The sequence below is a fragment of the Ipomoea nil genome, unplaced genomic scaffold, assembly GCF_001879475.1.
Source record: "Ipomoea nil cultivar Tokyo-kokei standard unplaced genomic scaffold, Asagao_1.1 scaffold1708, whole genome shotgun sequence".
NCBI classification, from domain to species: domain Eukaryota; kingdom Viridiplantae; phylum Streptophyta; class Magnoliopsida; order Solanales; family Convolvulaceae; genus Ipomoea; species Ipomoea nil.
Genome location: NW_017618136.1, coordinates 299,880 through 327,365, shown reverse-complemented (window position 1 = coordinate 327,365; position 27,486 = coordinate 299,880). Strand labels below are relative to the sequence as shown.

Sequence of the window (27,486 nt, the reverse complement as noted above, 5' to 3'; positions counted from 1 at the left end):
TCCATCAATTTTGTTAATCTTGAGAATTTATCCACTTTTCACCCCTCTATTCGTTCTTGCATTTTACTATACAAGTTATAAATTTAGTGTTATATTTTTGTTTTTTTTTTTTAATACTACTGGTTCTATTATTACAATGTACTATCTGCAATAACGCCTCGAACTCACAACCTTCCAAATGGAAGTCCAACCCGAGTACCATTAGACCACATAGTCCTGGTAATTTAGTGTTATATTTAATTTGCAATGCATACTATAAGTCGTTGAAATTAACTAAGGGTTAAGAACTAAGGTGGGTGAGCTATTCCAAGCCTTCAAGTGTGAGTTGGTCATCTTGGTGGACTAGAAATTTATTGACTCAACCCAACTTTAATTTATACTAGGTATTTGTTGGATCAACTTCTCAATATAATTTTTTTTTTTTTTAAATAACCTCAATATAATTTAAAATAAAATAAAATAAAATGTCAACCATCTAATAAATCATATTTTTAAAAAATAATAAAATAAGTTCTCAAAAAATTAATCTATCTCTATATTGTAACACTTGTCAACACCTCAAATCAGTATAAATAATATCTTAGCTTAGCAAAATCATGCTTAAGTACAGAATATCATAGTCATTTGACACTGTTGTAATATATCACTACGACAATCCTTGTTTTAAAGTCATCTTCCCAAATTTCACCTTATGATCAGTTGAGCTGCCTATGCAGGCCTTTATTCTAAAATCTTGAATTCATATAACATGGGTATGTTGAACGAATGTTGCATTACTACTTTGTCGGATAACAACAAATTTACGTATTGTGAACTATAATCTAAAAATTATGTATTTGAAGTTAACATATTATGCGTCTTTAGTTAATCATTTATTACATGTTAACATATTATATGTGCATGTAGCTAACAAATTATGTGTCTATAAATAATATGTTATTGTAGACACATAATATATTAACAAGAAACACTTAAATATTGTCCGCATGGGCTTAGCTCAATGGTTCAATGGACAATATTTGAGAGAAGAGATCAAGGTTTGAACCTGGACGACGGCAGTGTGGGAATTATGTCAAAAGTGGATAGATTTTTTTTGACCCTATCCGAAGTGGATAGATTTCTTTTTGGCCCTGTCCGCTGAACTATTGAGTCACCGTAATTTACATCCTTCTAAATACTCTATCAGGCCGGGGTTGGAGTTTTCAACCTTTGAGAGAAGAAACACCATTTGAAACCAAAGTACATAATGTAAGATAGACTATGATCCACAATATAATTTGCCAAATTCAATCCACTTTACTTTTATTAGACAATGAAACGGACATTTTGAGAACTAAATTTCTTTTTTTTTTTTTTTTGAAGACGAGAACTAAATTTCTAAATAATTGTATTGCCCCAAGTCTCCTTTCATAATCTTCCTGAGTGGATCCCTTTGCAGTCGCGTTCTTCCCAAACCCCCCTCCCAAGATTTGATCTTTACGCCTTTAATCTCTGGTCCAGAAAATGGCACTCGGTTCAGGAGGATCTAGTGTTGTCGGTAAATTATCACCTCAATTTTTAGATTTCCTATTACACGGTTCAATTTTGAGATTATATGCATACATCGTATGTCTATGATTGTTCTAATACTATAATTATCTATTTGGTACATGTATCCGATGTTTCATATAAATTATCTCGATGAGTGCTTGTTTTCCCGAGTCTCGAAGTGGATTCTATCAAAATCGGGGCTTTAGCGTTATTTTTATACTTTGGGTTTGCTTTTTACTGTTTTTTTGGTTCAATTTTCCTTAAATGAGATACTCTGTCTTTGTATTTCGTTATGGTTTAGTAGGTGATGAGAGTTTTTGAATATGCTCAATTTCTTGGAAAAATCAGGGGGGAGGGGGGTTGTCCAACCTTGTAGTTAGGTGCTTTGAGATATGTTGGAATGGCATCTCTTGGGTACTTTGTTTTAAGTGTTTTATGTGGAATTTTGTATATCTTGTTTACTTTTAGTTGTATGTCAATTTGTGTAATTTAATTGGAACAGGGTAGCTGTTTGAGAGTTTGAATTGTTTGGATGCCAATCCAGATTTCATTTACAGTTCTTTACCAATTTGTAATGCTTCTGCTACCATAAAAAGTTTATTATTGCTATAACTTAGACTCGATCAACATCTGTCCATGTTTGTGATGCAGTTCATGCCATATTTTCATGTCATTTTGTATTCTATTATACTTAGAATCATTAATGTATTGGAATTTGTTGTCTTTCTGCAGTTCCTCGCAATTTTAGGTTGCTCGAGGAGCTTGAACGGGGTGAGAAAGGTATTGGAGATGGTTCTGTCAGCTATGGAATGGATGATGCTGACGATATTTACATGCGTTCTTGGACGGGTACCATAATTGGTCCTCATAACGTAAGCTGTTTGTTTAAATAGTTCTTCACTTCTTTCTTTTGCTCTTTCGGATTCTTAAGAACTTCTTGATTTCTGGTTTGAAATTTACTAACGTTCTTTTCCAGACCGTGCACGAGGGACGTATTTATCAACTCAAGCTGTTTTGTGACAAAGATTATCCCGATAAGCCTCCAACCGTTCGCTTCCATTCCCGTGTCAACATGACTTGTGTGAACCCCGAGACTGGAGTGGTAAGGAAGTATATATAACTCTTGATAGCTAATAGTCTATTTTGATTACTGCTTGAAACTGGAGTAGAACTTAGCGAGGAATAGATGTCTTTGTAGCATTGTGTTTCAACGTAATTCTTTACGGTGTTCCATAAGTCGGGTTTAAAATGCGAAGTCACATTATATTCAAGAATTTATGGAATTTGCCAGGTGGAAGCAAAGAAGTTCGGTATGCTGGTGAGTTGGCAGCGTGAGTACACGATGGAGGGTGTCTTGACACAGTTGAGAAAAGAAATGGCTGCACCACACAACCGTAAGCTCGTTCAACCCCCAGAAGGAACCTTCTTCTGATCACGTTAGCCACTGAGAACCGCCTGCCTGTCTGCATCATCGAAAGCTGGACAACAATAGGCTCGATTTCTCATATGGCATGCGCACCCCGTAAATAGTTTTCCTTCATGTTCTAATGACTATTAGTGTTATGTATCTTGCAACAGCTTTAATTTCTGTGTACCTTCTGACTTGTGTGTTTATGTTAATGTCAAAAGGGGATTGTTATTATGATAGCCAATGTTGAAAAAATCGCTAGGCGCCTGGGGACCACCTAGGCGGGCGCCTAGAATGCCTAGAAAGCCTAGCGCCTAGGCGCGATTTTTGCAACAGTGAATTGATAGCCATTGTTCTACTCTCTAGTGCTGCTTATGTTTAAGGATTCCCATCCAGTTTTGTTTTCTTAATTTACAGGAAAGTCTACCATCGCTATCCGAAGGTACTTTTTGGGTCTTAGTCTGTCTTGTGATCTTAATTAATTTGTCGAAATAGTGATAAATGTGTCACAATTAATTTGTCGAAAATAAAAATTTCCATTCAAACAATAATATTTAGAGGGAAGAATAAGAGTAGTTTTACCTTATAAGTGAAAACAAGTGGGAAAGAAGTCACCATATGGTAACATTTCTTCAAAGCAACATGCATGTTAATTTACCGCTAGCTTTGATAAGCTGAAAGTAACATTTTCCACTAGGACAGCTTTGGAAATTAATATCGGAATATATTGTTATAATATTAACATTTATAACACTAATAAAACAAAATTTTAATTAAGGAAACCAAGATTACATAATAAATTGAATTCATTCTTAATTAAAATTTTGATTCTTTCTTTCTTTCATGGGAATGAACAGTTACTATTCCTTTCATGCAGCTAAAGAAAAAGAAAATGGAATGCATTATAGTATGAAAATAAGATTATACATATATGCACGTAGTATACAATAATGTTTTATTTTGATGTGATAACAAATTAAAATGCACATATTATATTACCAAATACATTAGAATCTACTCCGAATAATACCTAATCTAGAGAATCTGTTTCGAATGGGACTTAACCAAGATTCAGTTTGGAGAATAGGATAGGATAAAATAATATGAAAATGAATAAAGAAAAATTAAACTTATTGTTGGCGACCAAATGGCCGGATCGGAGCCTTAATTCTTACCGGCGGCGGAGGAGGTTACGTTGGCGTCGTTAAAGATGTTGGTGAAGGCTTGAACGATGATGTCGTGGAGGGAAGGGGGATTCATCAACAGAAAACACTTGAGAAGCTCTTGCAGATCCTCCTGCGAGTGGATACTCTTTTTCCGGATCATCTGAAGCATCGACTGCCGGAAGTCGCCGCAAGGATCGTCGGATTCCTTAATCACGGCGATGCTGCCGGAGATCTTCGGGCTCCGGCTCACCATCTGCCGGCACAAAACCTCCTCCTTCCGATCATCATCATCACCATCATGCATGGCGGCGGAGGAAGAAGAAGAAGAAGGCATGAGCGTAGTAGGGTGAGGCGGAGACGACGGCGGCAGCAGCGGCCGCGGCTTAGGTTTTGGCTCCACCGCTTCCGTCGATTCACCGCAGCCGCAGCTGCTTTTGATTACTTTCTTCAACTTGCATGCTTGTTTCTTAGGTTTTGCAGACATTAGAGGGAGAAGAAGAAGAAGAGAGGAGATCAGAAAAAAGATATATAGATATTTAGAAATTTAAAAAGAAACATTTTTATATAACAGTTTACATACATACTTATATATTCACATCCCCACCTAATTTAATTTGGCTTACATCTTACCAAATTTGGCTACATTTACCTACTTTTTCTTTCTGAGAATCAGTTACAAATAAAACCAATTAAGATTTATCCCGTTAAGAAATTTCTATTAACTAAAAGAGTAAATGATATCAAAATGAGATTCAATAAGATAAACAAATGATTTAATTTCTAGTTACCACATATATAAAACTCTTTCAATATTATATTATCAAGTTTATTCAACGTATGTGTATCTTCTTTGTGAGTTTATTTTACATGGCCAAATGAATAAAATATATAGATTGTTATAGGATTAAGCTAGAACAACTAACCACAAAGACATTTAATTGATTTGAGTGTAATTAGGTAAGCCATAAAATTAGATTAAGGAATTCTCCCTTCATTAAAGATAGGCAGCAAAATTCAACAAAGGCAAAAACTCCATTAAAGATGCGGCATGGGAGATGGCAGGCAGCAAATTGAAGTTCAACAATGGCGGAAATGGTAGATTAATTGAGCTAGCTAGCTAGGAAGAAAACCTAGCTAATGAAAGCTATGTACATAGAAGTAGTAGTGATTATATTACTACTCAAATTATGCAAAAACTAAATCTCTTAGACTAGCCTATCTAGGTTAAGTTGAAACTCTTTTAATCAACACCCTTACGGCCCGCTTAATTTTCTTGACGGCACGCTGAAACACCAGATTGAACTCACCAAACCACCGGCTGTAAAAAAGGCGGAGCACCTCATTGTACATCGCCGCCGGCACCGCCGCCGCCTGCAGGTGCGCAATTTTCTCAACGGCGCGCTGAAACGCCTGATTGAATCGGCCGTAAAACGCGCGGAGCACCTCGCCAGAAGGATCGCACATCGCCGCCTGCTGGTTTGCCCTCGCTGAAGGCTTCAATGGCGGATTCTCAATGGGCGCCCTCGCTGAAGGATTTAATGGCGGATTCTCAATGGGAGTATCAATGCAGCAGGTACATTTGAACGATTGCTTTTTGCAGGTGGAACACGGCTGTAACAAATTGTATAGAGACACGTATCGATATAACGGTTCGCCACTCGGAAGAAGACTCTGATGAGATCTACCTGCAGGTAATCTGCTTTTCATCATCTTGCATGAGCTTTAATTTGCAGTATACAGCTTGTTCTTGCTAGTTAGGGCTTTCTTATATAGGTATAAACATAGCTAGATTTGTGATTTTCAAATTATTTTGAATTATATTGATTGTTGATAGATTAGGATATTCTAGAATGATCTTGGTATCTAGAAAAAGTATATTATTTTTGTACTGAATATATATTATTTTACCGTATACAAAATATGATTCACACGACTTATATAGACCATGGTTCATACAATAATGATTGAAGGGGAATTAGGCAGGCCCAATTGTTAAATACTCCATCTGGCCTACCAGCTCATTCTTCGCAAATTATGCCGTGCAACCGAATGCACCTTGCAAGGTGCATACGGTTGCAAAACGGCGCCGTTTTAGTTAAAAAAACGCGCGTCCCACTTAAAAGAAGAAATCAGGTTCGATTTCCGACAATAGCATTTTTATATATCCAGAAATTCATAACTATATAACCACAATTTCATAACTATATATCCACAATTTCATAACTATATATCCACAGTGAATGAATGAAGTAAAAATCCACAATGAATGAATGAATGAAGTAAAAATCCACAATGAATGAACTAAATATCCACAATATATGATTGAACTAAATATCCACAATGAATGAACTAAATATCCATAAATTCATAACTATATAACCACAATTTCATAACTATATATCCACAATAATGCTATTGCTGAGAGTCGAACCTGATTTTTTTTTTAAGTGGGATGCGCGTTTTTAATCAAAACAACGTCGTTTTGAACCGTATGCACCATGCGCATGGTACATTCGGTTGCACAGCATAACTATTGCTCATTCTTCCAATCGTTATGCTATGGACCCGTGTCCAGCATGCATGATGGACACGGGTAACAGTGTCGTTAGGCACTGTTATCTCTTTTTTTTTTTATTTAAATTTCAGACCGCTTCGTTATAGGAGTATATGTTCATAATTTTATTACTATATGTTAATAACTGTACATTCATAACTCCATAATTGTACGTTCATAACTCTATAATTGTACATTCATAAATGTATATTCATAACTCCATAATTGTACATTCATAATTTTCGAAGCTCTATGTTCACAATTTTAGAGCTCTATGTTCATAATTTTAGAGCTCTATGTTCATAATTGTCAGAGCTCTTTGTTCATAATTCGATCAATAACTGTACATTCATAATTTCATAACTGTAGATTCATAATCTCATAACTGTAGATTCATAACTCCATAACTGTACATTCATAACTCCATAACTGTACATTCATAATCTTCGAAGCTCTATATTCACAATTTTAAAGCTCCATGGTCATAATTTTATCACTATATGTTCATAATTGTAAGTTCATAATGTTAGAGCTCTGTGTTCATAATTTCATAATTGCATAACTGTACATTCATAACGGCATAACTGTACATTCATAATCCAAAAAAAAAAAATAACGCCGTTAACGCCAAAACACGCGCGATTTTTTTTTTTTTTTTTAACTAAATAACGCGTTTTATTTTGAAAAACGACGTCGTTTTGGGCCCGTGTCCACAATGAATTGTGGACACGGGTCCAGGGCATAATTTGCCCTCATTCTTCACAAATTATGCTGTGGACACGAGTCTAAAACGACGTTGTTTTCAGAGAAAACGCGACATTCCAGTTTTTAAAAAAAAAAAATTTTGACTTTGTCTAGGAGTTAACGGCGTTATTCGTTTGTGGCATTATGAATGTACAGTTATGGAATTATGAATGTAAGTTATGGAATTATGAGCACAGAGTTATGACATTATGAACTTACAATTATGAACATATAGTGATAAAATTATGAACATAGAGCTTCAAAAATTATGAATATACAGTTATGGAATTATGAATGTACAGCTAAGGAATTATGAATACCGAGCTCTGACATTATGAACTTACAATATGAACATATAGTGATAAAATTATGAACATAAAGCTCTAGAATTGTGAACATAGAGCTTCGAAAATTATGAATTTACAGTTATTGAATTATGAATGTACAGTTACGGAATTATGAATGTACAGTTATGAAAGTATGAATGTACAGTTATGGAATTATGAACACAGAGCTCTGACATTATGAACTTACAATTATGAACATATAGTGATAAAATTATGAACTTATACTCCTATAACGAAGCGGTCTGAATTATATTTAAAAAAAAAAAAAAAAAAAAAAAAAAAAAAAAAAAAGTGGAAGATAACGGTGCCACTAACGGCACCGTTACTGTGTCCACAATGCATGTTGGACACGGGTCCATAGCATAACGATTATCAATGGATGGTGAAGATCTATTTGATCATAAGACTAAGATTTATTCTTTAGAATCCTCCAAAAATCTCTACACAACCAAAGAAGATTTACTAATGTTCTAAAATATTTGAAGTATCTCTACATCTTCTAATATGTACATGCTTCCAAACTATTCCAAATTATGAGAAAGTTCAAGATACGTCTAGAAGGATGTAAGAAACCTCAGAAATATCAAGCAAAGTGGCTTGGGCGTTACAAATAGCTTACGCCTTGTAATCTGTTCTGGTTGTTCTTCATTCAACACAACACTTATACAAGAACATATTAAAGATTATCCATTGCTCAACAGACAGTACAATACTACAATGAGTTTACAGACATTCTATTACCTAGACAAGTTTGATGCATGATATAAACAAGCCTAGAATGAGAAATACACACGGCTAATCATGGACAAGGCAGGGCTTTGATCTGTTCATTTATTGGTAGGTATTACATGTAGTATTTGGTTAACAGAAACTGTACAACAAGCTAAGCAACCCTCCTGTCGTCTCAACTCTTCGCTGGAAAAATGTACAACATAACAGTCCTGGCAGCATTCCCCTCGCCTTCACCACTAATGAGGTTTAGAAGTTGTTATGTAGCCGGGACAATGAGAACATACCGAGCCTGAGCATCACTCGGAAATGCAGGCGACTTAGCTGTTGCTGGTGTTAGCTGTGGAAGGTGGTTTGGTGGGCGGTGGAGGTTGGGCAGGCGGTGTATTCACAGTTGCCATGGTGTAATCTTCGGGGAGTGTACCCAAGCCATTCCAGTCAATTTCAGCTATGTGAGAGTCAGGGAATAAAACGATTTCAAAAGGGAAATTGAAAAACTGGAAATCAGTAGGATACATTCAGTCCACATGTCAGTAATGCTAACATCAGGCGCGTCTGACAAGAGCCAGTAATCTGCTTCATTCTGTAAAGGCAAGGAGAAATCAAGAAAGGAAGCAAACACGATTATGGTTCATTCCAGGGAGGCTACAACAAATATACCACGGAAAATTTTAAAATTTAATGAAATGTAGACTTGCAAGAGGGGACGGGACTTACATCAACATCGGGAACAATTTTCATAATTCCAGACACAAAGTCCTGTGATGTACCAACATCTGAGGACATTCTTTCTGTTTCGTTTTCCTGCACACCAACTTCATTTTCTCTGCTTTCGATTTCTATAGTTGTAGTTGCATTTTCATTGGCCCCTGGTGTTGAAGGGATGTTTGGTGGTGCTTCGAAAGCATTTATGTCCTCAAACTTTTCCTCGAATTGGCTAAAATGTTGGACAGACAATGCAAATGAAAGAAGACATCAGTGAGAAGTGATAGAACTATCATTCTTTTTGTTCCAAGAAGCAAAAATACCTGACAAGGTAAACATCTATGGGACCCATGGTGCTCCTCAGAACTATTCTATATCTCCTCTGTGGATAATCAACGGCCTGTTGAAAGAACAAAAAGTAAAACTAGAAAGCCAGAACATACACAGGTAGCAATGGAACAATCAGTTGAACCGAAAGGAAAATGAACAAAGCAACTTAATAATAGTAAATATAACCTCGTCGGGATCTGGAACTTCTAAGGTGGTGCCATGTGGAGCTTTAATAGCTATGAGTGTTTCATTCTGAACACGAAAACAGAATATTTATATTTCAACAAAGTCAAGTGGTCAGAGGAACGTAACACGGTTGGAGAAAATGAAAGCAGACAAATTTAAATTCATTATGTACCTGAAAACAGGGCAAGTTCTTAATATCATCTTCAGTAACAAAAAGCCACCTGGTTGAATGAATTGAAGACCACGAAAAGAAGAAAAACATGAGCAACTGAATTCATAGCCATTTGAGGTTTGAACATTATAATTCTGATATGCCAAAAAATGTGGACCTTTGATTGTTTTCATCTTCGCTCAGGTCCCTCAGCCTTTCTTGCATTTCTCTAAAGCAAATCAACGGTATAAAAAATTAGCATAATCATGGTTAATGTACAGCAATGTTGCCCAAAATTAGCGCATTCATAGTTGAGTACAGCATTCTCAAATACCATAAAGTCATCATAAATTACCGGATCTGTTCATCTATTCTACGCTCCTCCAAGGTCAAGCTCTCCACTTCTGTCTGCAAAAGTGGGATAGAAAACATGAGAATATATCCTGAAATTTCATAATCACCAATGTTAACTCTGACACCAAAATCTATAGATCGCGCATGTGGCATTTGCAAGTGATGGATAATGCTGTGAATGTAACCTAACCAATACTTAGCCACCCAGGCAATCATAGGCACCACTTGAAGAATGATTACATCCGTTAGTAAGAAATGTAATCTAAGCACGAGGCTCCAAAAGAACTAAATGAAGAACAATTAGCAATAAGAAATAAGAAACAAAGATGTAATCAACAAGGGCACCACTACACCAGATATCTCCTCTCACCTGTAAGCTAAGAACACTTTCATCAGGCTCTCCTGTTCTTGACACATCTAGGCCCCTGCACAAATTCTTTATTAGTCACTTCACATTTGTTAAGAAAAATCTAGAGGGAAATAAAGCATTAAACAAAGAACAAGCTTAATCCAACTCATATGGATTCCAGAGATTTCCATACTTCCATTGAATTCTGTTCTTTAGTTTCTTTTCTATTAGACCAATGCCTTCCAGGACATTTGTTATGTCATAGATACGCCTTTTCTGGACCTGTTAAGAATAAGGAAAACCCTGTAATTTCAGCTAGTAGAAATCAGTTGGGCACATATAAGACACTAACAAGGAAATTATGGTAACCTCTAATGTATCAGCTGCGTTGTTTAGATCAATAATGCCATCTTCTGCATGCTTGATAAGATTAATGAACTTCTTTGTTAATAGACCTGTGCAAGAGACAAAAACATTGTCAATGTATCCCTCTTCTATTCTTTCTTGTCATAACAAGTCTGGAACATCATAGTATCATACTAAAGTAACATATGGCGCATGCTCTTAGTCTTGTTTTACTATGAAGCCCACAGTTTACATGCAGTGTGATCCTTTATAAACATTATTCACAAGTGTAATTGGCATTTACTCAGAATAGCTCCAAGGATCACCATGCTAGGTCAACCGGAGCTCATGATATGATTTTCCCACTCCCACACCCATATTTATAAATGGACATATACAGAAAATAAATAAATAATAAAAGACACAGAAGCATATAAATAAGTAAATAGCATGGTCATAAAGTATTAGTTACCTAGGGAGCTGTCATACCGACATGGACCAACTGGAGTGGTATTGTTGCCAGAAGGAGATCCTGTAATCCACATCAACCAAAATTTACTTGATCCTCTTTATAGTTGAGTGCTTTACCAAAACAACTTTGACAGATAAAAACTGAACTTTCAAGATTGCTTTGTGATGAAAGAATAACTTAACATAATGCTCAAAACAAAATTTGTAAAGAAAATTCTCACCAACATTTGCAGCAGATTGAGATGCAGACCTATTAGCCTTTGATGTCCTGGGCATTTTCTGTGTCTTTCCAGCTTTCCCTGAAACTGGGGTTTGCAGTGGGCTGTTGAGAGAATATACAAAACCTGGGTTCTCATCGCCAGACACCTGATTGTGATTCATTGTCTCATTCTTCCGCTTCAATGGCTAGTTGAATCAATTTGTGAGTCAGTATGAAAAACAGTAAAACCATGATTGAGAGACCTAAACTAATGAGACAAAAATAAAGTTATATATAAAGAGTAATAATGTTGGCAGAATACTAGTCTAAAATCAATAAGCATCAATCCACTTAAGATCATATTTCCATCATTAAAATGAAAATGAATAAATATAGAAGCTGAATTGGGGGCCATCGCAACATTGCCAAGGTCACATCAAATTAACCAAGAACCTTATCTGAATAACTCAAATAGCTGAAAATCAATCACAATCACAAAAATAGAAAAGAAATCATTCACAAACCACTAAAACCCATATTAGGTCAAACAACACTTCATATGACAATCTGTAAATAGCTCATGTATAACCCAAGATGTGCATGCATACACAAATGTGAAAAGAAATAGCACAACCTGAAGATAAACTGGAGATAGTGGAGAGAGTGGTTGAACAGGGTTCCTTTCAAACATCACTCTTTTGTGAGGATTCCTTTCAGAAATTGCTCACGAGACAAAGAGCAAAACAAAATTAGGAACTGGAGGCAGGAAATGTGTGTGAAAAGAGAGCAAGTAAAACTATGTTGCAACTTACAAGAGACTGTGATAACAAAGTACATGTAGTCTATATTACGCATCAAGGCTCGACTGGCTCGTGAGTCGTGACTAAGACAAAGTATTCTTGTATCATGTAATAAAAGCCAGGTGGGGTCCAGGGGACAGTACAGTTTCGGAATAGCTAAGACCGGTCAGAGTCAAAAAGTCAGGTTTGAAAGAAGTAACTGTGTAATAGTTTATACCAGGGATCCTTTGTCAGATAATCCTAGTAAAGGCACTTAGGAAGCGTTTACTTCAATTCTCTAGTTTTTCTTTCTCAGATACACATTTTCTATTTTCCTTCACCCTTGTAATCACCAAATCCTAGATGCAAGTTGGGGCTACAAATACAATTCTATTCAAAGAATGGATGAAGTAATTAATGAAGAAATAATTAATAATCATTGCTATAACCTTTCATAGTTTACCTGGCTTCCACATAACATCACAAGTACAAAAGGAATTACTTTCCAACTATATAGAATCAAATGAGCAATAAGTTAATTGCAAAACACGACTTTGAAGCTAAAATTGGTTTTGAAGATACTCTTTCCAAGGTCACTCAATGTTTTCCCAAAATAAGGTCACTAGCATTGATTTCTTATGTTCATGACCAATCACAGCACAATATTTGGCTTGAGCACAGTTTCACTAGTAGCATCTCCAAGATTGCAAACTGACACATAGCTTCCAAACACCAGTCAATGAGCAAGTTCAAAAATAGTACTTTTACTATCTATTTTCCCATATAGGCATAATATAAACAAAAATGCCAGCATCCAACTTCTTGTGATGTGTATAGTTAATCATGCATAGCATCCATCTTCCTCTACAGCAATCTCTAAACTTATTCAACTCAAAGTAGATCAGAGTCAAAACATCACTAAAAACACCAAATTAACCACACTCTGCTGTGAACATCACTTAAAGATCCAAATGTTATTGTTAACACAATCCAATAACCCAAATCTCACGAGAACTATCATATTATAACATAAAGAAGTTGAAATGCATCACTCAATCTCTATCCAAGTACGACCACAAATAATAAAAATTTGGTTCAACAAAGCCGTACCAAACATAAAAATATCTGCTTTTCAACTAGATACAGTTAATTTCACCTGTGCACTTAAACATACACTGCAAATTTCACTAAAGCTCCTTTCCAATCACACATACTCAGTAAAATCCAAGCACATGTTTAGCAAACCCAAAAAAAAAAAAAATAAATAAATAAATAAAATCTCATCAACGACCAAAAAAGAATTCAAGTACTCACTGGAGTCTTTACGACGATGCCTTCAGCTTCTTGAGAAGCCCGGTGGCGCGGGTCAGCGGAGAACCGGTGGTAATCCCCAAACGGCGGCTGCACCGCCGCGAACGGCAGCTGCTGACGCTTCAGAGCCTCCTGCTGTTGCTGCTGCATGATCTGCAAAGCACAAACCTTTCTCCCAAAACTCCGGAAATTTCCCGATTCCCGATAATCTCCGTTATATTCCAAGGAAAAAGAAAAAAAAGTTCGATTTGAAGCCCTTGCCGGGGTTTTGAAGAATTGGGGGTTTTCAGTGAGGGAGAAGCGAAAGAAATGTGAAGCGGAGCTGAGTGAAATTGAGAAGAGGAATTGAATCAGAGAGGTGAGATGAGATCTGAATTTTGGGGGGAATGGAAAAAAAGCGGGAAGAGAGAGAAAGATGAAGGAATGTGGGAAGCAGAGGACGAGGGAATTTGGTTCGGATATAGATGTGGAGGGAACATTATTTTTATATTATTTTATTTAATATTTACTCCTTAATACGGAGTATATTATAAAAATATTTACTACTCCGTATTATATTATATATTATCTTAATCCCAAAATCTTTTTTTTTTTAAATTACATTATTAAACCATTATAATAATAACAACGAAACCGTTATCATTGCTTAAGAGTATGGGCAAAGTTTGATTAAAATGTTAACCATGTACCATAATTATATTTTGGGGTGTTTGGTAAATAGTTTGTTAGCTTATTATGTTAGTCGGTTTGACTAGTTGATTGTAGAAAAGTGTTTGGTAAATTAGTTATTAGATGATAACTGATTACATGTAAAATAACTTTTTTCAAAAAGCTTATCGAAAAAAAATTATTTGAACAATATTTTTGAATTTTAACATTTTAGAGCAATAAATTGTTACAAAAAATTAATTAATCAAACATTCATATTAATTATTTAACCAAATCAAACACTAATAGTGATCAAATAAATCAAAATTAACTGATTCTAAGTAGTATGTTACCAAACATGCCATTTATCTATTTTAATAACATCCCTTTCAGATAAAAAGGACATCTTGAAGTCTGAGGAATTTGGTGAACACAATGGCAAGAGTTTGGTCATAGGGTTAGGCAGATCATAAATGGCGTAGCAAAGTTGGCTACGCGCCAAAATATCGCCATTCCAAACGGCAAACGGTGCTTTCTCTTTCGAGCGCGAATCGCCGATTCGAAAGCCGTCATGTAATATTGGGCTGGGTCTTTGCCTTTTGCTTCAGGTATTTGGTGGCCCATTATACAAACGGGCCTTTTAAACCCTAAACCTTGAAGCCCATAAAAAAACACTATTGGAGCAGATTAAGAGCAATATGTCAATGGCAAGTTATATAAAATCAAAGCTTATTTAGCATTAATTTTTGTTTATCCAATATAGCAGTTAGCACTTAGCACACATTAATTATTTTACAATATTTGAACATAAATTTTTAAAAAATAACTAGAGTTGTGTTCCTTATTTGGTGATCATCTACTTGAACAAATGAGCCAAGTCTGGGTCATCCAGGTCTACATCTAGCCATCCATTCATGCGCATGTACTCAATGTAATGATCTGGGGGCTTGATAGCGCGAGGCTTTCTTGGAACGAAGCGATGGATCCTCTCAACATCCCGAGCTAGCCAACGGGCAAAATCCTGATCTATAGGAGGCACACTCTTCAAAAACAACACATCGTCATATGGCCCTGCAGGTGCTGGCTTTGCAGCTTTGTTACCCATGGCAGGCAAACTTCAAATTCTGGAGAAGGAAAAAGAACGCGGTGTTAACTAGTCTTTGACAGACACAGAAAGTTCAAACATACAAACAGAACAGGACAATGACTACATACAGCATATACGAGAAACTCGTTTTAGCAAGATACCATACACAAGCATTCGAGCTACACATGCTATCTGAATCATAACACTATAACAGCAGTGTCCTTCATTTACTCGACAAATCAATTTAAAAACTTCAAACTTTATGAACCCAATCCAAGGCAAACAAAAGTAAATGTCAATAAACCACAACCATAACAATCTACTTCAAGTATGTTTGGCAAAGATTACAGATTATAGGTGTTCTAAACGACTACGCCTTTTACTGTTTTAGCTTATTTGATATAATGAACTTGGAGCTGATAATTGATTATTTACAATTCATAGTCATAACTCTTAATCACAATCTAGAATCATAAGCTTTACCAAACAGGAAACTTTGGAGCATTAATTGCCAAATCCAGCATGTAAAGTCAATCCTTGCCCACAATTTCCCACCCGGAACCAACTGAGCTGCTAAAGTTAATCATAATCACAATAGCAGGGCAGCAAATTTCCAAATTTCCAATACAGAGATTGGATGGAAACAGAGAAAAATGTCAATTTTTTATCAGAACTATAAGATTAACAATCAATTCATGGCTGCTACTGACGTTTGAACTGAATTTTCATCACTACTGTATTCATTAAGTTTAACTAAATATATAACACAATGATTACATCGCATTAAACCAAATGTTATTACGTTTGAACATTCATCGTTGGGTGCATGTAACTGAACAGGAATTGCTATAAAACAAGAGAAAACGAACATCAATGGACATTGTTCGACTAATCCTAGAAAACGGAGTAAACATAAACGGATTCAATTCAAGCAGAAATTAACTGAGACGGCATAGGGACTCACCGGCGGCCGGCGGTAGAGATGCAGAGGGAGCTGCGAAATTCTGTGGCGTAGAACCCTTACACATCCGACCCGAATCCCATTTTAATTCCCCATAGCCCCATAGGCGTTTCAAATTGCATGAGGAGCCCCTTAAGTATTCCTATATTCTAAATCTCACCCACAGGAATAGAATCAATTTTTTCCTTTTTAAAAAAATGCCACTCAATCTCCCTATGCATTTCCAAGTTTGAAAATGATTGGCTTATTTATGAGTATGGATTATTGAGTTCAAAGTCTATTCCATGAAACTAGAGGTCTACCACTTGGGATCTATAGCTAAAGGTTCGAGGTTTACCATAATAGGTGTAACATCTAAGGCTAACCTCATTCCAGTAATTCTCCTATTTTTAGATGATGTGACTTTTTAAAAGTTATTTTTATTTTAATTTTTTTTTTGTCATGTTGGATAGAAAGCTTGTAACTGCAGCAAGCTTTCTAATACTGACAAAGGCTGCCGTGCGAGGGCAGGGACTATGTCTAATCTAACAATGCATAAAATAGCATCTTTCCATGTCAAACAAAGTTATAATTGTATGTCTATGTATTTAATCTCTAGATGATACAGAAATAGTGTTTTTGATTCATATTTGTATCATCGAAGTACCCGTGAACAAAAACTTGAAAATTTTATGTATTCAAAACTTGATAATCATTGTCCTAGTCGTTTATGTCGCCTTTAAACTCTAGCTCCTTTTAATCATTTGGGAACAATCAATATCCATATTATGACCAAAGTTGGCTAATGGGCTGTGTTTGAAAACCAAGAAAATGACAACACATTATGCGTTCCAATGTATTAAGGTAACATTATAGTAATAAGCAAAAAACAGCTGGTTGTTATATTAATGTATCCCCAAAACTCAGTATCCATTCCCACAAAACAGATGTCCCATGCCCATATTTTTGTCAGCCTGTAATCAAATTTGGCTACTTAGTGGAACAGAAAGTCAGAATAATGGCATTTTCTATCTTCTGTTCTGGTTATTCCAACCAGGCTGTCCTCCTCTAGAGACCGCTGCTGGGGCAGTCGGGCGCCATTGATTCTCCAGCCCGCTATTTCTGGAGCGTGCATTCACTCGTATCCAGGGGTTATCAGTCGGAGCAGCAGGTGGGGGTGCAGCCATCCGCCATTGATTCTCCAGCCCGCTATTTCTGGGGCCCGCATTCCCTCGTATCCAAGGGTTATCAGCGGGAGCAACAGCTGCTGCTGGTGCAGGCACCCGCCATTGACTCTCTAGCCCGCTGTTTCTGGGGCCTGCATTCCCTCGTACCCAGGGGTTAACAGTCGGAGCAAAGAAAGATTGCGGTGGAGCAACAACTGATGGTGATCTAGACCTATACCCTTGATTGCTTGGAGTCCCGATTGGTTGTCTAGAATATGGTCTTTCCCGGGGAGACGATGATGGATGAATTCTAGAATTCGCAACAGGTCTAGATGGACTATATCTTGGGAAATTGTTATGGTTCTGCAATTCAGGTTCAGAAAAGTGCCTTCCACCGCAACCACCCCATCCACAACCAGAACCTTTTACAAACTCGTCAGGAACAGAATTCCTATGATTTCTTGGGCTATTACTCGCCCTACCCATCGATGATCCATGATTATTATGATACCTATGTTCCAAATTATACGTTCTCAAGAATGTAACAACCTAAGAGACAATACGAAAGTAAAAAAAACAAAAAAAAAAAAGCATTCGAGTAGTCATACCTGTGGGAGGAACTGTAGCCTGGTCTACCGTTGAGTTCGTGCCAAAGCACTGTTTCTCCAATGTCAGCTTCGAAAACAATCTGCAGAAAACCAATTCAATGTTATAAACTAAGGTTGGGCTAATGAGCCAAACCACACTAAAATATTGAATACAACAAATTAGTTACTCTAACTCATGGCCTTATAAACCCATATGTTTATCTTATTTTATCAATGTGGGACTCTTAACAGTCCCAAAAAGCGGGAGGAAGCAACACAGACGTTCCAACTTCTTACAAGCTTTGTTAACGAGTACAAACCTGTTCAGGGAAATCGGTACCAGCTAGTACTCGAGGAAGAGAAGAAGAGCACGGAGAAGTCCGATAAAACACACACCTAAAAGAATAACAAAACCATTACAATTACAAACCCAACATGCATATTTAGTACTCCAACGAGCAAATAATAAAACGACTTACAAAGTGTCTATTGGCAGATCATTGGTACAATAATCTTTACTCCACACAAGACCGCTAACTCCATCACTGCAAAATTGCACGGTGAACAATCAAACCATGTCGCAAAAGCGTGTAAGCATATATATATTCAAGAATTTTTTTCTATTAGGACAGTCTGCTATGTTGCACTTGCCTCAAAGCGAGATCTATTTGTATGGCATCGTTTTCTTGTAATCCTTTACGATTTTTGAAAGACGACATAATACACAACGCAAGTTTACACGACCCCTCCATGTACAACAACTCGGCAGTCTCCATATTCCTCATTCTGTCAAGGTCCTACATTAACAGACTCAAATTTACAAACGAAATCATCTGTGCCTAAATCTATCATCCGATTAATAATGCTTAATAAGTACGGAGTCATTCCAAACTAAATACCGTAAGATCTTTGTCGAGTTTCCTTGTCTCAACTAAGAGACGTTCCTCATCAATGAATGGCAGCTTGCTTATACCCTACAGTAAAGATAGAAACACAGCATTTTCTTAGATAAGATCAATGAGAGATTTAAATATGCAAGGCACATCAAAGAATATATAGCGAAACAAAATCAAACCTGCCATGTAAATCGCTTCCCATCAAGATCAGTATCGAACACTGAACATCGAAAAGACAAGGGAAATAAAGAATCAACACCGCAAAACAAATAAAAAATTATAGCCTAATCAAAAAAATTGGATAGGAATTACCAGTAGGGTAAAATTCAACGATGTTCGAATTCTCATCTTGCATGAGAGACCCGTACGCTTCTGGGAGAGCATGAGCACTGAAGGATATATAAACACACAACTCAAGAACACGAGCCCGAAAAAAAACAAGACAAAAACCGTGAATGTAAAATGTAAATGTTTTACCTCCTGGGAGGAAGGACAGACATCAGTTGATCAAAAGGTTTAAACGGTTGCCCATTCTGAAATTTCACCTTCGTTTGAGACATTCCTTTCAAGTCCGACGCCAATGGACCATAGTGATATGGATAAAACCTAATGACACAATCACGTCAATAATTCATATAGATCAATCTCTATTTGTTTTAACCTCGTTAGTTTCTTACCAGTTCCACGACGGCACCCCCTTATAGTAGTACAACAAGACCCAATGTAGGCCTTCGGTGTACTTCGCAACCTGCAAAAGAGAAACATACAACAAAGAAATTCTTACTAAAATACAACCTTAAAAAACACTTAATAGGTCATAATACGCTTCAAGGGCACCGAAAAACATACAACAGCCTTTCTCGTGGATTCTATATCTCCACCGCTTTCCACTTTAAATTTTTCAGTGTAGTACCGCTCCCGCCAGCCCGCTTCACCGAATTTTACCTGTTGAAAACAGAAAAATTACAACGAGCTTTCCTCCGAGAAAACAACTAATGAAAAAAAGATGGGCATAACATTAACCTTATCCACCGCACCGCCATATTTAAACGTATCAGCATTTGCACGGATGATGTCTTTCAGCTCCTGCTTCAAATCCTTCGTATTGCTTAAAGCCTACAAAAGTCGGGACTTAATGTAACCCTCGAAACTCTACATTTATGTCCTCCGAATCAATATAGCATATGTAAAAAAAACTGAATTGTGCAATTTAAACAAGGCTAGGCAGAGATAAAATTGGCTCTGATACCAAATGTAAGCACATAATCCACGTTATAAACAGTAAATACGTGGCTAAGGAAAAGAGTTAGGATCACCAACCTCCAGCCATAGCTTTGATTCTTGATCACCAGGGACTCGTTGCAGAAGTTCCTCGGGCTGCTGTAGAATCTGCGTAAGTTTCAGTTATGTTTCTCTCACTTCTCTCAGTGACTCTAGATAGGTGTATGATACGTCAACCGAGCAGTGAGAGGACTTAGGGGTCTAAATAACCTACATCCCATCAATGTAGGTAACCAATTACCTAATGCTGACTAAGTTCTAATACTTAGTCAGCCTATTGATTTGCACCACTTAAATTACTATTGTTATTATATAATAATAGACTTAATAATAATAATAACAATATAGGGAAAACGTTACACGAATAACAAATCCCACTCGGGAAAACAGTTAAACATTAACAAAAAAAGACCAATGGCATACAAGAGAAACGTCAGAAGTTTGCGGGTTATCAGAGCCGAGAGAGACTGCAACGTCAAATTGGTTCGTCATGTTTTCCATATTGACTTCCTCCGCATCCTGGTGCCACAAGTAACAAATTTGCAGAAGTCTTGGAGAACAAGAAACGAAATAGCAAAAATAAATGTAAAGTGGATCAAAATTGGAGTCACTTAACAAGTTAACGAACTCACATCATCTCGGGATTCTAAAAGTACCCGTCTAACTCTTTTTTCTCGAATTTCCATTCTTTTCTTAAATATCTTCTCTTCAAATTCACCAACAGAAAGTATGAATCTTTGAACTCTTGACAACTTAATGTAGCCCCTCGGGTCGTCAACCTGTTTTCAATCACAGTTTGTTGAAAACATTCACATTACATCCGTCTACCGCTAAAATTAAATTTTATAAAAAAATTGTACCCTTTCCATGTCAACCAAATAATCACCGCGGTTTTTGAATCCTTCCTTGTAGACATACAAAAGTAAATCAAGTGCCCCCTGTGGTAAAAGAGATATTAGTTTAACAACTCTAAGATATCGTGAAATATTGTCAATCACGAAAGAAACGAGAAACACCTCATGAATCTCGAGGGTGGGCATGTGAGGAAGAAAATCATTTCCCGCAAAGAAACAAATGAACACGAAATCATCAACTACTCTCTCCAAATCAGCTTTACAATCTTCGGGAAGTTTAGCTCTAATATCAAGATCAAGGTACTCCCGGAGCACCCAAACCTTAAGAAACTGCAAATATAAACAAAGAATAAGATTAACCAATCATATAAAGCACCATAGTATCAGTTTAAACGATAAAGTACCTGAAAATCTTTCTTTGTTGCATGAATTTGCTTCCCCTTGTCAGACTGAATTTGTCAAAATAATTAAGTCTAACTTAGTTCTAAAACAGTAACGATGATAACAACTATAAGGCATTAGTAAAGAAAACATATAAACTAATTAACAAGAGTTCATTCCAATTCCACCTGTTTAAACCATCCTCTACTGTTCGTTGTAGGATTCTCTGCCTTTCGCATACTAAGTTCAAGAGATGATAAGTGATTCGATTGATCATTCACATTAAGAACATTCTGGGAAAATGAACAAGGAGAATAAACAAAAAGCCTTCACGATTATAATGGAAACATCACTGACAAAAATATAGACTGGAAGAAAACTTCTATTACCTCCCTTAAAACTGAAAAGTGAAGCTCGTGTGATGCTAATGCTAACATAATCAAGTCAGCATCCTGCATAGTATTGGGGAAAAACTTAACAAAAGCAATTAAAATAAACGCAAATATGGGCATAAATTTCACAGGTAGAATTGCGGGAAAAAAAATAAAAAATAAAAAAATTCATACCAAGCCATACAAACAATGGCGTGTGTTGGAATTGTAACCAGGAAACATACGTTGGGCGTGTATAAAAGAGTTTATCTTGTGTTCCCCTTCACCGGGAACATTGGAATCAGAGAGAATAACCTGCAAAAAAAATATATATATATATATATATATATATTGCATCATTAGACTTCTATTCACTCAAAACCAAAGAACAGAAATTTAAGGTCTTAGAGAACAAAGAGTAAACCTTAATATTCTTCCACCCTGGATTTTCACGGATCCTTTCTTGGATGTAAATTTGTAATTTCTCAGAAAGTATATACATAAACAATGTCCCAGGGGTGATTACATTCGAATCGTCCACTTCAGACTCCTCTTTGTCTAGGACAATTTTACCTTCTCTTTTATACTTCTCTCTCAGTTTCATCTCCTCTTCTTCCTGTTTCACCATATTATACACTCAATCCTATCAATGTCTCTCTAAACCTATTATGACCATATACCACAAAAGCACAGCATAAACTAGTCCTAGTAAATTAACATGTACTTATGTAAGACAGGAGACCTACAATTATGTCCTTATCCTTAGCTGTCCGAAAACGCCTTGCTCTTTGTTGGTTCATTTTGGCCCGTGGCGCAACACCATCTGCATAAACTCACACCAAACATTCTTAGAATTATTTCACAAATCAATGAAAACTCCAAGAGAATAGGTTTCAAGGTTGTCTTGAGATTTCTTAGCATTTAAGAAAGATTAGACAGCAATACTCATCAACTGTGATTAGACAACTTAAGCTTGGACAATTTTCCATGTAACTCAATTAGGCAATTGTGCTTAAACTAAACTGTGTTTCCACTTTGCAGCAATACAACCTAAGACCAACTGTCAATTACAGTTAACATTACAGTTTCATCTTATGGTACTAAGGCTTCACCTATGGCCAGGTACAGGAGTTTCCGAGGCCGTACGATGTTGAACAGCCGATCAATGTAATCGTAGATTTTCTGGAAAACTTCATCATACGTCGTTGGAGGGAAGAGCTGAGCATTGAAACAAAAAACCAAGTTTAAAACTAAAAACCCAAATCTCTGAAAAAACCAATTAAGTGTACAGTCTTAACAAGGGAAAGACTGAAACGTAAAGGGCATTGACCAAGAAAAAAATTCAAAAAAAGAAGCGGAGAGAGACAAGATCATCACATCATCTTCTGGGTGGAAACAGGCATGGATGATCCCATTCATGTCAACATAAAAGTTGTCGAACTCGCGTTTGTTTGAGGGAACTGAGGATTCATCCTCGACAGCGTCCTCTACTATTTTTGGGTATTTGTTAACCACCCACCTGTAGAACGAAGGAACTCCCATTGCAGATTTCTGGGTGTCTGTGTAAGAAATGAGAATGAAAGGTGTACGGCAAGAGTCTGCAGGAACGTATATATATATATATATTTATATTTGAAGATCAAAAGAAGAAGAAAGATGAAGGAGATGATGGCAGTGGGTACTGGGAAGTGACGAAACGTAAACTCTGCACACTGAATTCCCTCTTGGGAAGATCACTGGGTTCAGAACCAGCTTTACTTCACTTCTCAATATTTTCTTTTCACTTTTCACTTCTCCAAATTTCATTCTCCATTTCTTTATTTTGTTTCTTAAAAAGTTTCAAAAGAAAAAAGTGTCACCTAATACATCATATCATCATATTTATATATTCATTAAATCATTATCATTAGTAATAAGAGTGAATGAAAATTGTTATCATTCATTTATGTCTGTTTTTCTATTACATTTTTTGATATATTAAGTTATAAAATTATATAATTTTTTGGACAACAATGTCTATATCGTTATAACTTTCATTATCTATTTTCATTATTACCACCCACCATATTTTTTCTTACATTCTTTAATTGTAATAATATATGTAGATATTATATTAGAATATATAATAAATAAATTTGATTTCATTTACATTTTAGTTAATCATTTCCTAAAATATAAATATCAAATATGTAAATGTTGTTGTTGTATAATATAAATATCTAAAAACTAAAAAACTTGTAAGGGGGAATCAAGATTAGTACTCTCCGTATTTCTATACTTATTGAATTGTACATATACGCTACAAATATTATACTATCATTTTTAACAGACAAAAGTATCTTACTCTATCAAACTTTGGCCAATATACATTAAATTATACTATAATTATATTTAATCATTTACCGCATCTAAATTCATATTTTTACAATTATTAATCATACCATAATTATTAACCAAATTATCAACTATACCTTTTAATATATAATATGAATTCTACAACTATAAATTTTATGATTTTTTAAAATTATAAAATATTATTTTTTAAAAAAATTATAACTATGATTTTAACATTGCATACTAATGTTGGGCATAACGAAAAATATAATTTAATTTTTAGAAAATTAATTTAAGTCAATGCTTGGTACAAAACCAAAATTTATTTGTACGAAACCAAAATTTATTTGGCACTAAATAACCTATTCTGTTGTTAAATTAGTGATAATCTTTTTTTTTTTGGTTAAATTTACATTTAGCGACGAATTAGTAAGAGATTTGTGAGGAATATTGGGAAGGATCTACATTTTAGTGACGGATTTGAATTTCCAAACATACCACTAAATTAGAGATAATTATTGATGCAAATATGAGCCTTTTTAATTCACAATAATGAATATTTTCATTTGATTTTTTTTTTTATATCCAAACAAGAAAAAAAATTGAAAAATAAATTGCGAAAGTCATTTAGTTTCCAAACAAACCATTAAATTAGAGATAATTAAGATTCCTGACAGTGACATTTAAATTGTTTTTTAGTGCCAACTATTTTCTTTGCGTGTCTTGTCATCTTAATTCTTAAACAAACTAATAAACACTCCATAATACTACCTTTACCAAAAGTAATAATTTTTTTTATTTTGTTTTTTGTTTTTCTAATTGGAATGAATGGAAAGTTTGAGTGAGATTAATTATATTCCTATTTGTAGTTGGATTTTAGTGAAATGAATTATAAGATGTGAGAATAATTTACAACTCAAACATAACAATGTTTTAAATGAATTTTGTTTAATAAAATTATGCTCTCATTTATTTTAAGAGGAAATTTCAATTTTGGTCATATGACTATAAAAGTCTGAGTTAATACCCAAAATCATCCTCGACTATAGTGGTTTTTCTCAATTTCGTCCTAAACGACTTTGGTGACCTAATATCGTCCCAGACTTTTTTGTGTTTCGCTCAATTTAGTCCTAGACTTTTGTGTTTTTACTCAATTTAGTCCCTCATTTGTTATTCTGTCCATTTGGTCTTAAATAAATAGATAATTCAGTAATTTTAATATTGGCATCTCTTTACTCATAAACATGTGAACTGCGAAATCCTTTTTTTTTTTTTTTTTTTTTACGAATTACTCCCAGAATTACTCTTAAAACTGCGAATATAAAATTTGATTTGCAGGTCTAGGAGTAATTCTGGGTGTAATTCGTACAAGAAAGAGGAATTTCGCACTTCACAAGTTGAAAGTAAAGAGAGATCAATATTGACATTACTGAATTGTCCCTTAATTTAACACCAATTTGACGGAATAACACATGGAGGACTAAATTGAGCGAAACACAAAAGTCTGGGACGATATTAGGTCACCAAAGTCGTTTAGGGCGAAATTGAGAAAAATCACTATAGTCGAGGACGATTTTGGGTATTAACTCATAAAAGTCTTGTTAATTTAAGTCCTTAACTTTTAAAAGTGTCAATTTAGTACCTTAATTATGCAATTTTTGTCAATTTTGGTCACTCCGGCTAAATTGTCGGCCAAATTTTTCCAGAAAATTTTAATTGTTAAATGAGGGTATTTTGATCATTTCACGTCTCATTTTTTCTTCCCAAACGAGTCAATCTCTTCCTCTCCCGTTTCCGATGAATGAACTAAGATGATGGAGAAAAAAGGCTTGATGATATTAAAGATAGGGTTTAGAGGGAGAAAGAACGTCATATATGAGAGAGAAAGAAATGGACTCGCCGGAGAGACGAAAAGAGTCGTGAAATGACCAAATACCCTCATTATTTTAACTATTAAAATTTTTCGACGAAATTTGGCTGGAGTGACTAAAATTGACAAAAATTGCATAGTTAAGGTACTAAATTGACACTTTTAAAAGTCAAAGACTGAAATTAACAAGACCCCTATAGTCATATACTCATATGACCAAAATTGAAATTTTCTCTTTATTTTAATATCGTCATTGATGATGTTATTTAGTATGGTATGTAGTAGCTGAAAAAGTAGTATAACAAGTTGAGTTTTGTTTCCTCTTCTTTTAAAAGGTTGAATTATCAACTCCAAGGATCTCCACACTCTAATTCGACAGAGCATTTGAGATAATGTAAATTACCCCCACAGTCTATTCTCTCAAATACTGCCTACTAAATCAGTGACCTAAGTTCATGCGAGCTAAGTTTTGTTGCTTTAACATTACTTATTGACTTATCATTATATTAGCGTTGATAGACGCGATAGTTACAATATCATGTACCAATAGTTTATGATATTGAAAGTACATAATAATGGAATTACAAAACAACTCAATTAACAATATACACACACACATAATCTATTATATTGTCCAAGCTCTTGATCAATTTTTACTCACCTAGTTATATACAATTTTCTTGATTATCTTCCACTCATTTAGTTATAAACAATTCTCAGGAAGTATCATATCAAACAACGTAATGTAACTCTAAGTGGGTGTTTGAAAAATTGTTGATCATAAAAATTTTATCAACTTGCTTGACAAACTTTAGTTACTGAAAATATTAATAAGCTAAAGTAAATGTTTGATAAATAGTTTTTTTTTTTTTTCTCTCTCTCTTTAACTAATTGGTCCCAATTAGCCAAAATCCAACACGACGCTACTTTGAGTAGCGTTTCATTTTTAATTTTGCTTATTTATTCCCCAATTTCTTATAAAAAATCATCTAACATGAGCTCTATTATTACGGCTTGCAAACGTAAAGGAAACAGAAGTAGCGGCGGCGATAACGTTGGATGAACTCAAACGACGAAGGACCAATAAAGGTAACGGACTAACGGAGAAACATACACTATTAAGTACTCCATATTAAATACTAGGTTTAATTATAGGAAAATTTAAAATTGGATTTCTCAAGGCATAACCGTAGCATGCATAATAGGCGGCTAGTTATGTCTAAAGTCTAGTATGACAAAGGGTAATAATTTGCTTTGAAATGTACTGAAAAAGTAGTCTAACAAGTTGAACTTTATTTCTTCTTCTCTTGGTTAAATTCTCAATCCTAGGGTTCCCACATTTCAGTTTGACATAATATTTGGAAGAATGTAAATCACTCATACAATTTCTTCTCTCAAATACTGCCTACTAAA

General features: G+C 35.3%; 4 protein-coding genes and 1 long non-coding RNA gene across 7 annotated transcripts; 1 reads left to right on the top strand and 4 right to left on the bottom strand.

Moving 5' to 3' along the window:
- Window positions 1-1,377: 1,377 nt before the first annotated feature.
- Window positions 1,378-3,177, top strand: LOC109191645 (ubiquitin-conjugating enzyme E2 variant 1C-like). The gene is made up of 4 exons (XM_019342263.1): window positions 1,378-1,537; window positions 2,263-2,402; window positions 2,507-2,632; window positions 2,822-3,177. The coding sequence occupies exons 1-4, from the start codon at window positions 1,504-1,506 to the stop codon at window positions 2,960-2,962; spliced, it is 441 nt and encodes a 146-aa protein (XP_019197808.1). The 5' UTR covers window positions 1,378-1,503; the 3' UTR covers window positions 2,963-3,177.
- Window positions 3,178-4,102: 925 nt separating this feature from the next.
- On the bottom strand, window positions 4,103-4,588 carry LOC109191622 (transcription repressor OFP6-like). Its single transcript, XM_019342233.1, has one exon. It carries the CDS (start codon window positions 4,586-4,588, stop codon window positions 4,103-4,105), a length of 486 nt encoding a protein of 161 aa, XP_019197778.1.
- A 3,770-nt stretch (window positions 4,589-8,358) lies between these two features.
- Window positions 8,359-14,118, bottom strand: LOC109191643 (transcription factor E2FB-like). Its single transcript, XM_019342260.1, has 14 exons — window positions 13,662-14,118; window positions 11,591-11,774; window positions 11,371-11,430; window positions 10,923-11,008; window positions 10,747-10,835; window positions 10,575-10,629; window positions 10,206-10,258; window positions 10,029-10,079; window positions 9,872-9,920; window positions 9,700-9,765; window positions 9,507-9,583; window positions 9,196-9,415; window positions 8,995-9,061; window positions 8,359-8,926 (listed from the first exon to the last, which is right to left on the bottom strand). Exons 1-14 carry the CDS (start codon window positions 13,806-13,808, stop codon window positions 8,799-8,801), a joined length of 1,332 nt encoding a protein of 443 aa, XP_019197805.1. The 5' UTR covers window positions 13,809-14,118; the 3' UTR covers window positions 8,359-8,798.
- Window positions 14,119-15,003: 885 nt separating this feature from the next.
- On the bottom strand, window positions 15,004-16,499 carry LOC109191646. Its single transcript, XR_002055965.1, has 2 exons — window positions 16,358-16,499; window positions 15,004-15,430 (listed from the first exon to the last, which is right to left on the bottom strand). It is a non-coding gene; the product is annotated as an uncharacterized LOC109191646 (long non-coding RNA).
- Window positions 16,500-17,209: 710 nt separating this feature from the next.
- Window positions 17,210-23,680, bottom strand: LOC109191642 (5'-3' exoribonuclease 3-like). 3 transcript variants are annotated; one of them, XM_019342257.1, is made up of 25 exons: window positions 23,552-23,680; window positions 23,247-23,467; window positions 22,982-23,087; window positions 22,616-22,692; window positions 22,294-22,485; window positions 22,065-22,184; window positions 21,888-21,950; window positions 21,684-21,791; window positions 21,522-21,572; window positions 21,280-21,447; window positions 21,124-21,201; window positions 20,896-21,042; window positions 20,687-20,785; window positions 20,006-20,098; window positions 19,832-19,927; window positions 19,660-19,730; window positions 19,460-19,588; window positions 19,295-19,371; window positions 19,162-19,202; window positions 18,986-19,060; window positions 18,738-18,883; window positions 18,566-18,631; window positions 18,407-18,482; window positions 18,108-18,187; window positions 17,210-18,010 (listed from the first exon to the last, which is right to left on the bottom strand). In XM_019342257.1, the coding sequence occupies exons 1-25, from the start codon at window positions 23,673-23,675 to the stop codon at window positions 17,362-17,364; spliced, it is 3,153 nt and encodes a 1,050-aa protein (XP_019197802.1). In that variant the 5' UTR covers window positions 23,676-23,680; the 3' UTR covers window positions 17,210-17,361. The 3 variants fall into 3 exon arrangements, with proteins under 3 accessions (XP_019197802.1, XP_019197803.1, XP_019197804.1); XM_019342258.1 differs by having other exon boundaries at window positions 20,687-20,782; XM_019342259.1 differs by having other exon boundaries at window positions 21,522-21,566; window positions 21,687-21,791.
- Window positions 23,681-27,486: the final 3,806 nt, after the last annotated feature.

Bases quoted from the DNA above. Each gene is read 5' to 3' on its own strand.
- LOC109191645 (XM_019342263.1), top strand. From the start codon at position 1,504: ATGGCACTCGGTTCAGGAGGATCTAGTGTTGTCG. The intron at 2,403-2,506 runs GTAAGCTGTTTG...GTTCTTTTCCAG, and splicing joins CCATAATTGGTCCTCATAAC to ACCGTGCACGAGGGACGTAT. The intron at 2,633-2,821 runs GTAAGGAAGTAT...GGAATTTGCCAG, and splicing joins TGAACCCCGAGACTGGAGTG to GTGGAAGCAAAGAAGTTCGG.
- LOC109191622 (XM_019342233.1), bottom strand. From the start codon at position 4,588: ATGTCTGCAAAACCTAAGAAACAAGCATGCAAGTTGAAGAAAGTAATC.
- LOC109191643 (XM_019342260.1), bottom strand. From the start codon at position 13,808: ATGCAGCAGCAACAGCAGGAGGCTCTGAAGCGTCAGCAGCTGCCGTTC. The intron at 10,630-10,746 runs GTATGGAAATCT...GAATTTGTGCAG, and splicing joins AAGAACAGAATTCAATGGAA to GGGCCTAGATGTGTCAAGAA. The intron at 9,416-9,506 runs GTATTTTTGCTT...CCAACATTTTAG, and splicing joins ATAGATGTTTACCTTGTCAG to CCAATTCGAGGAAAAGTTTG.
- LOC109191642 (XM_019342257.1), bottom strand. From the start codon at position 23,675: ATGAAATTTGGAGAAGTGAAAAGTGAAAAGAAAATATTGAGAAGTGAA. The intron at 21,951-22,064 runs GTATGAATTTTT...AATACTATGCAG, and splicing joins GCCATTGTTTGTATGGCTTG to GATGCTGACTTGATTATGTT. The intron at 21,792-21,887 runs GTAATAGAAGTT...TCATTTTCCCAG, and splicing joins ACTTTTCAGTTTTAAGGGAG to AATGTTCTTAATGTGAATGA.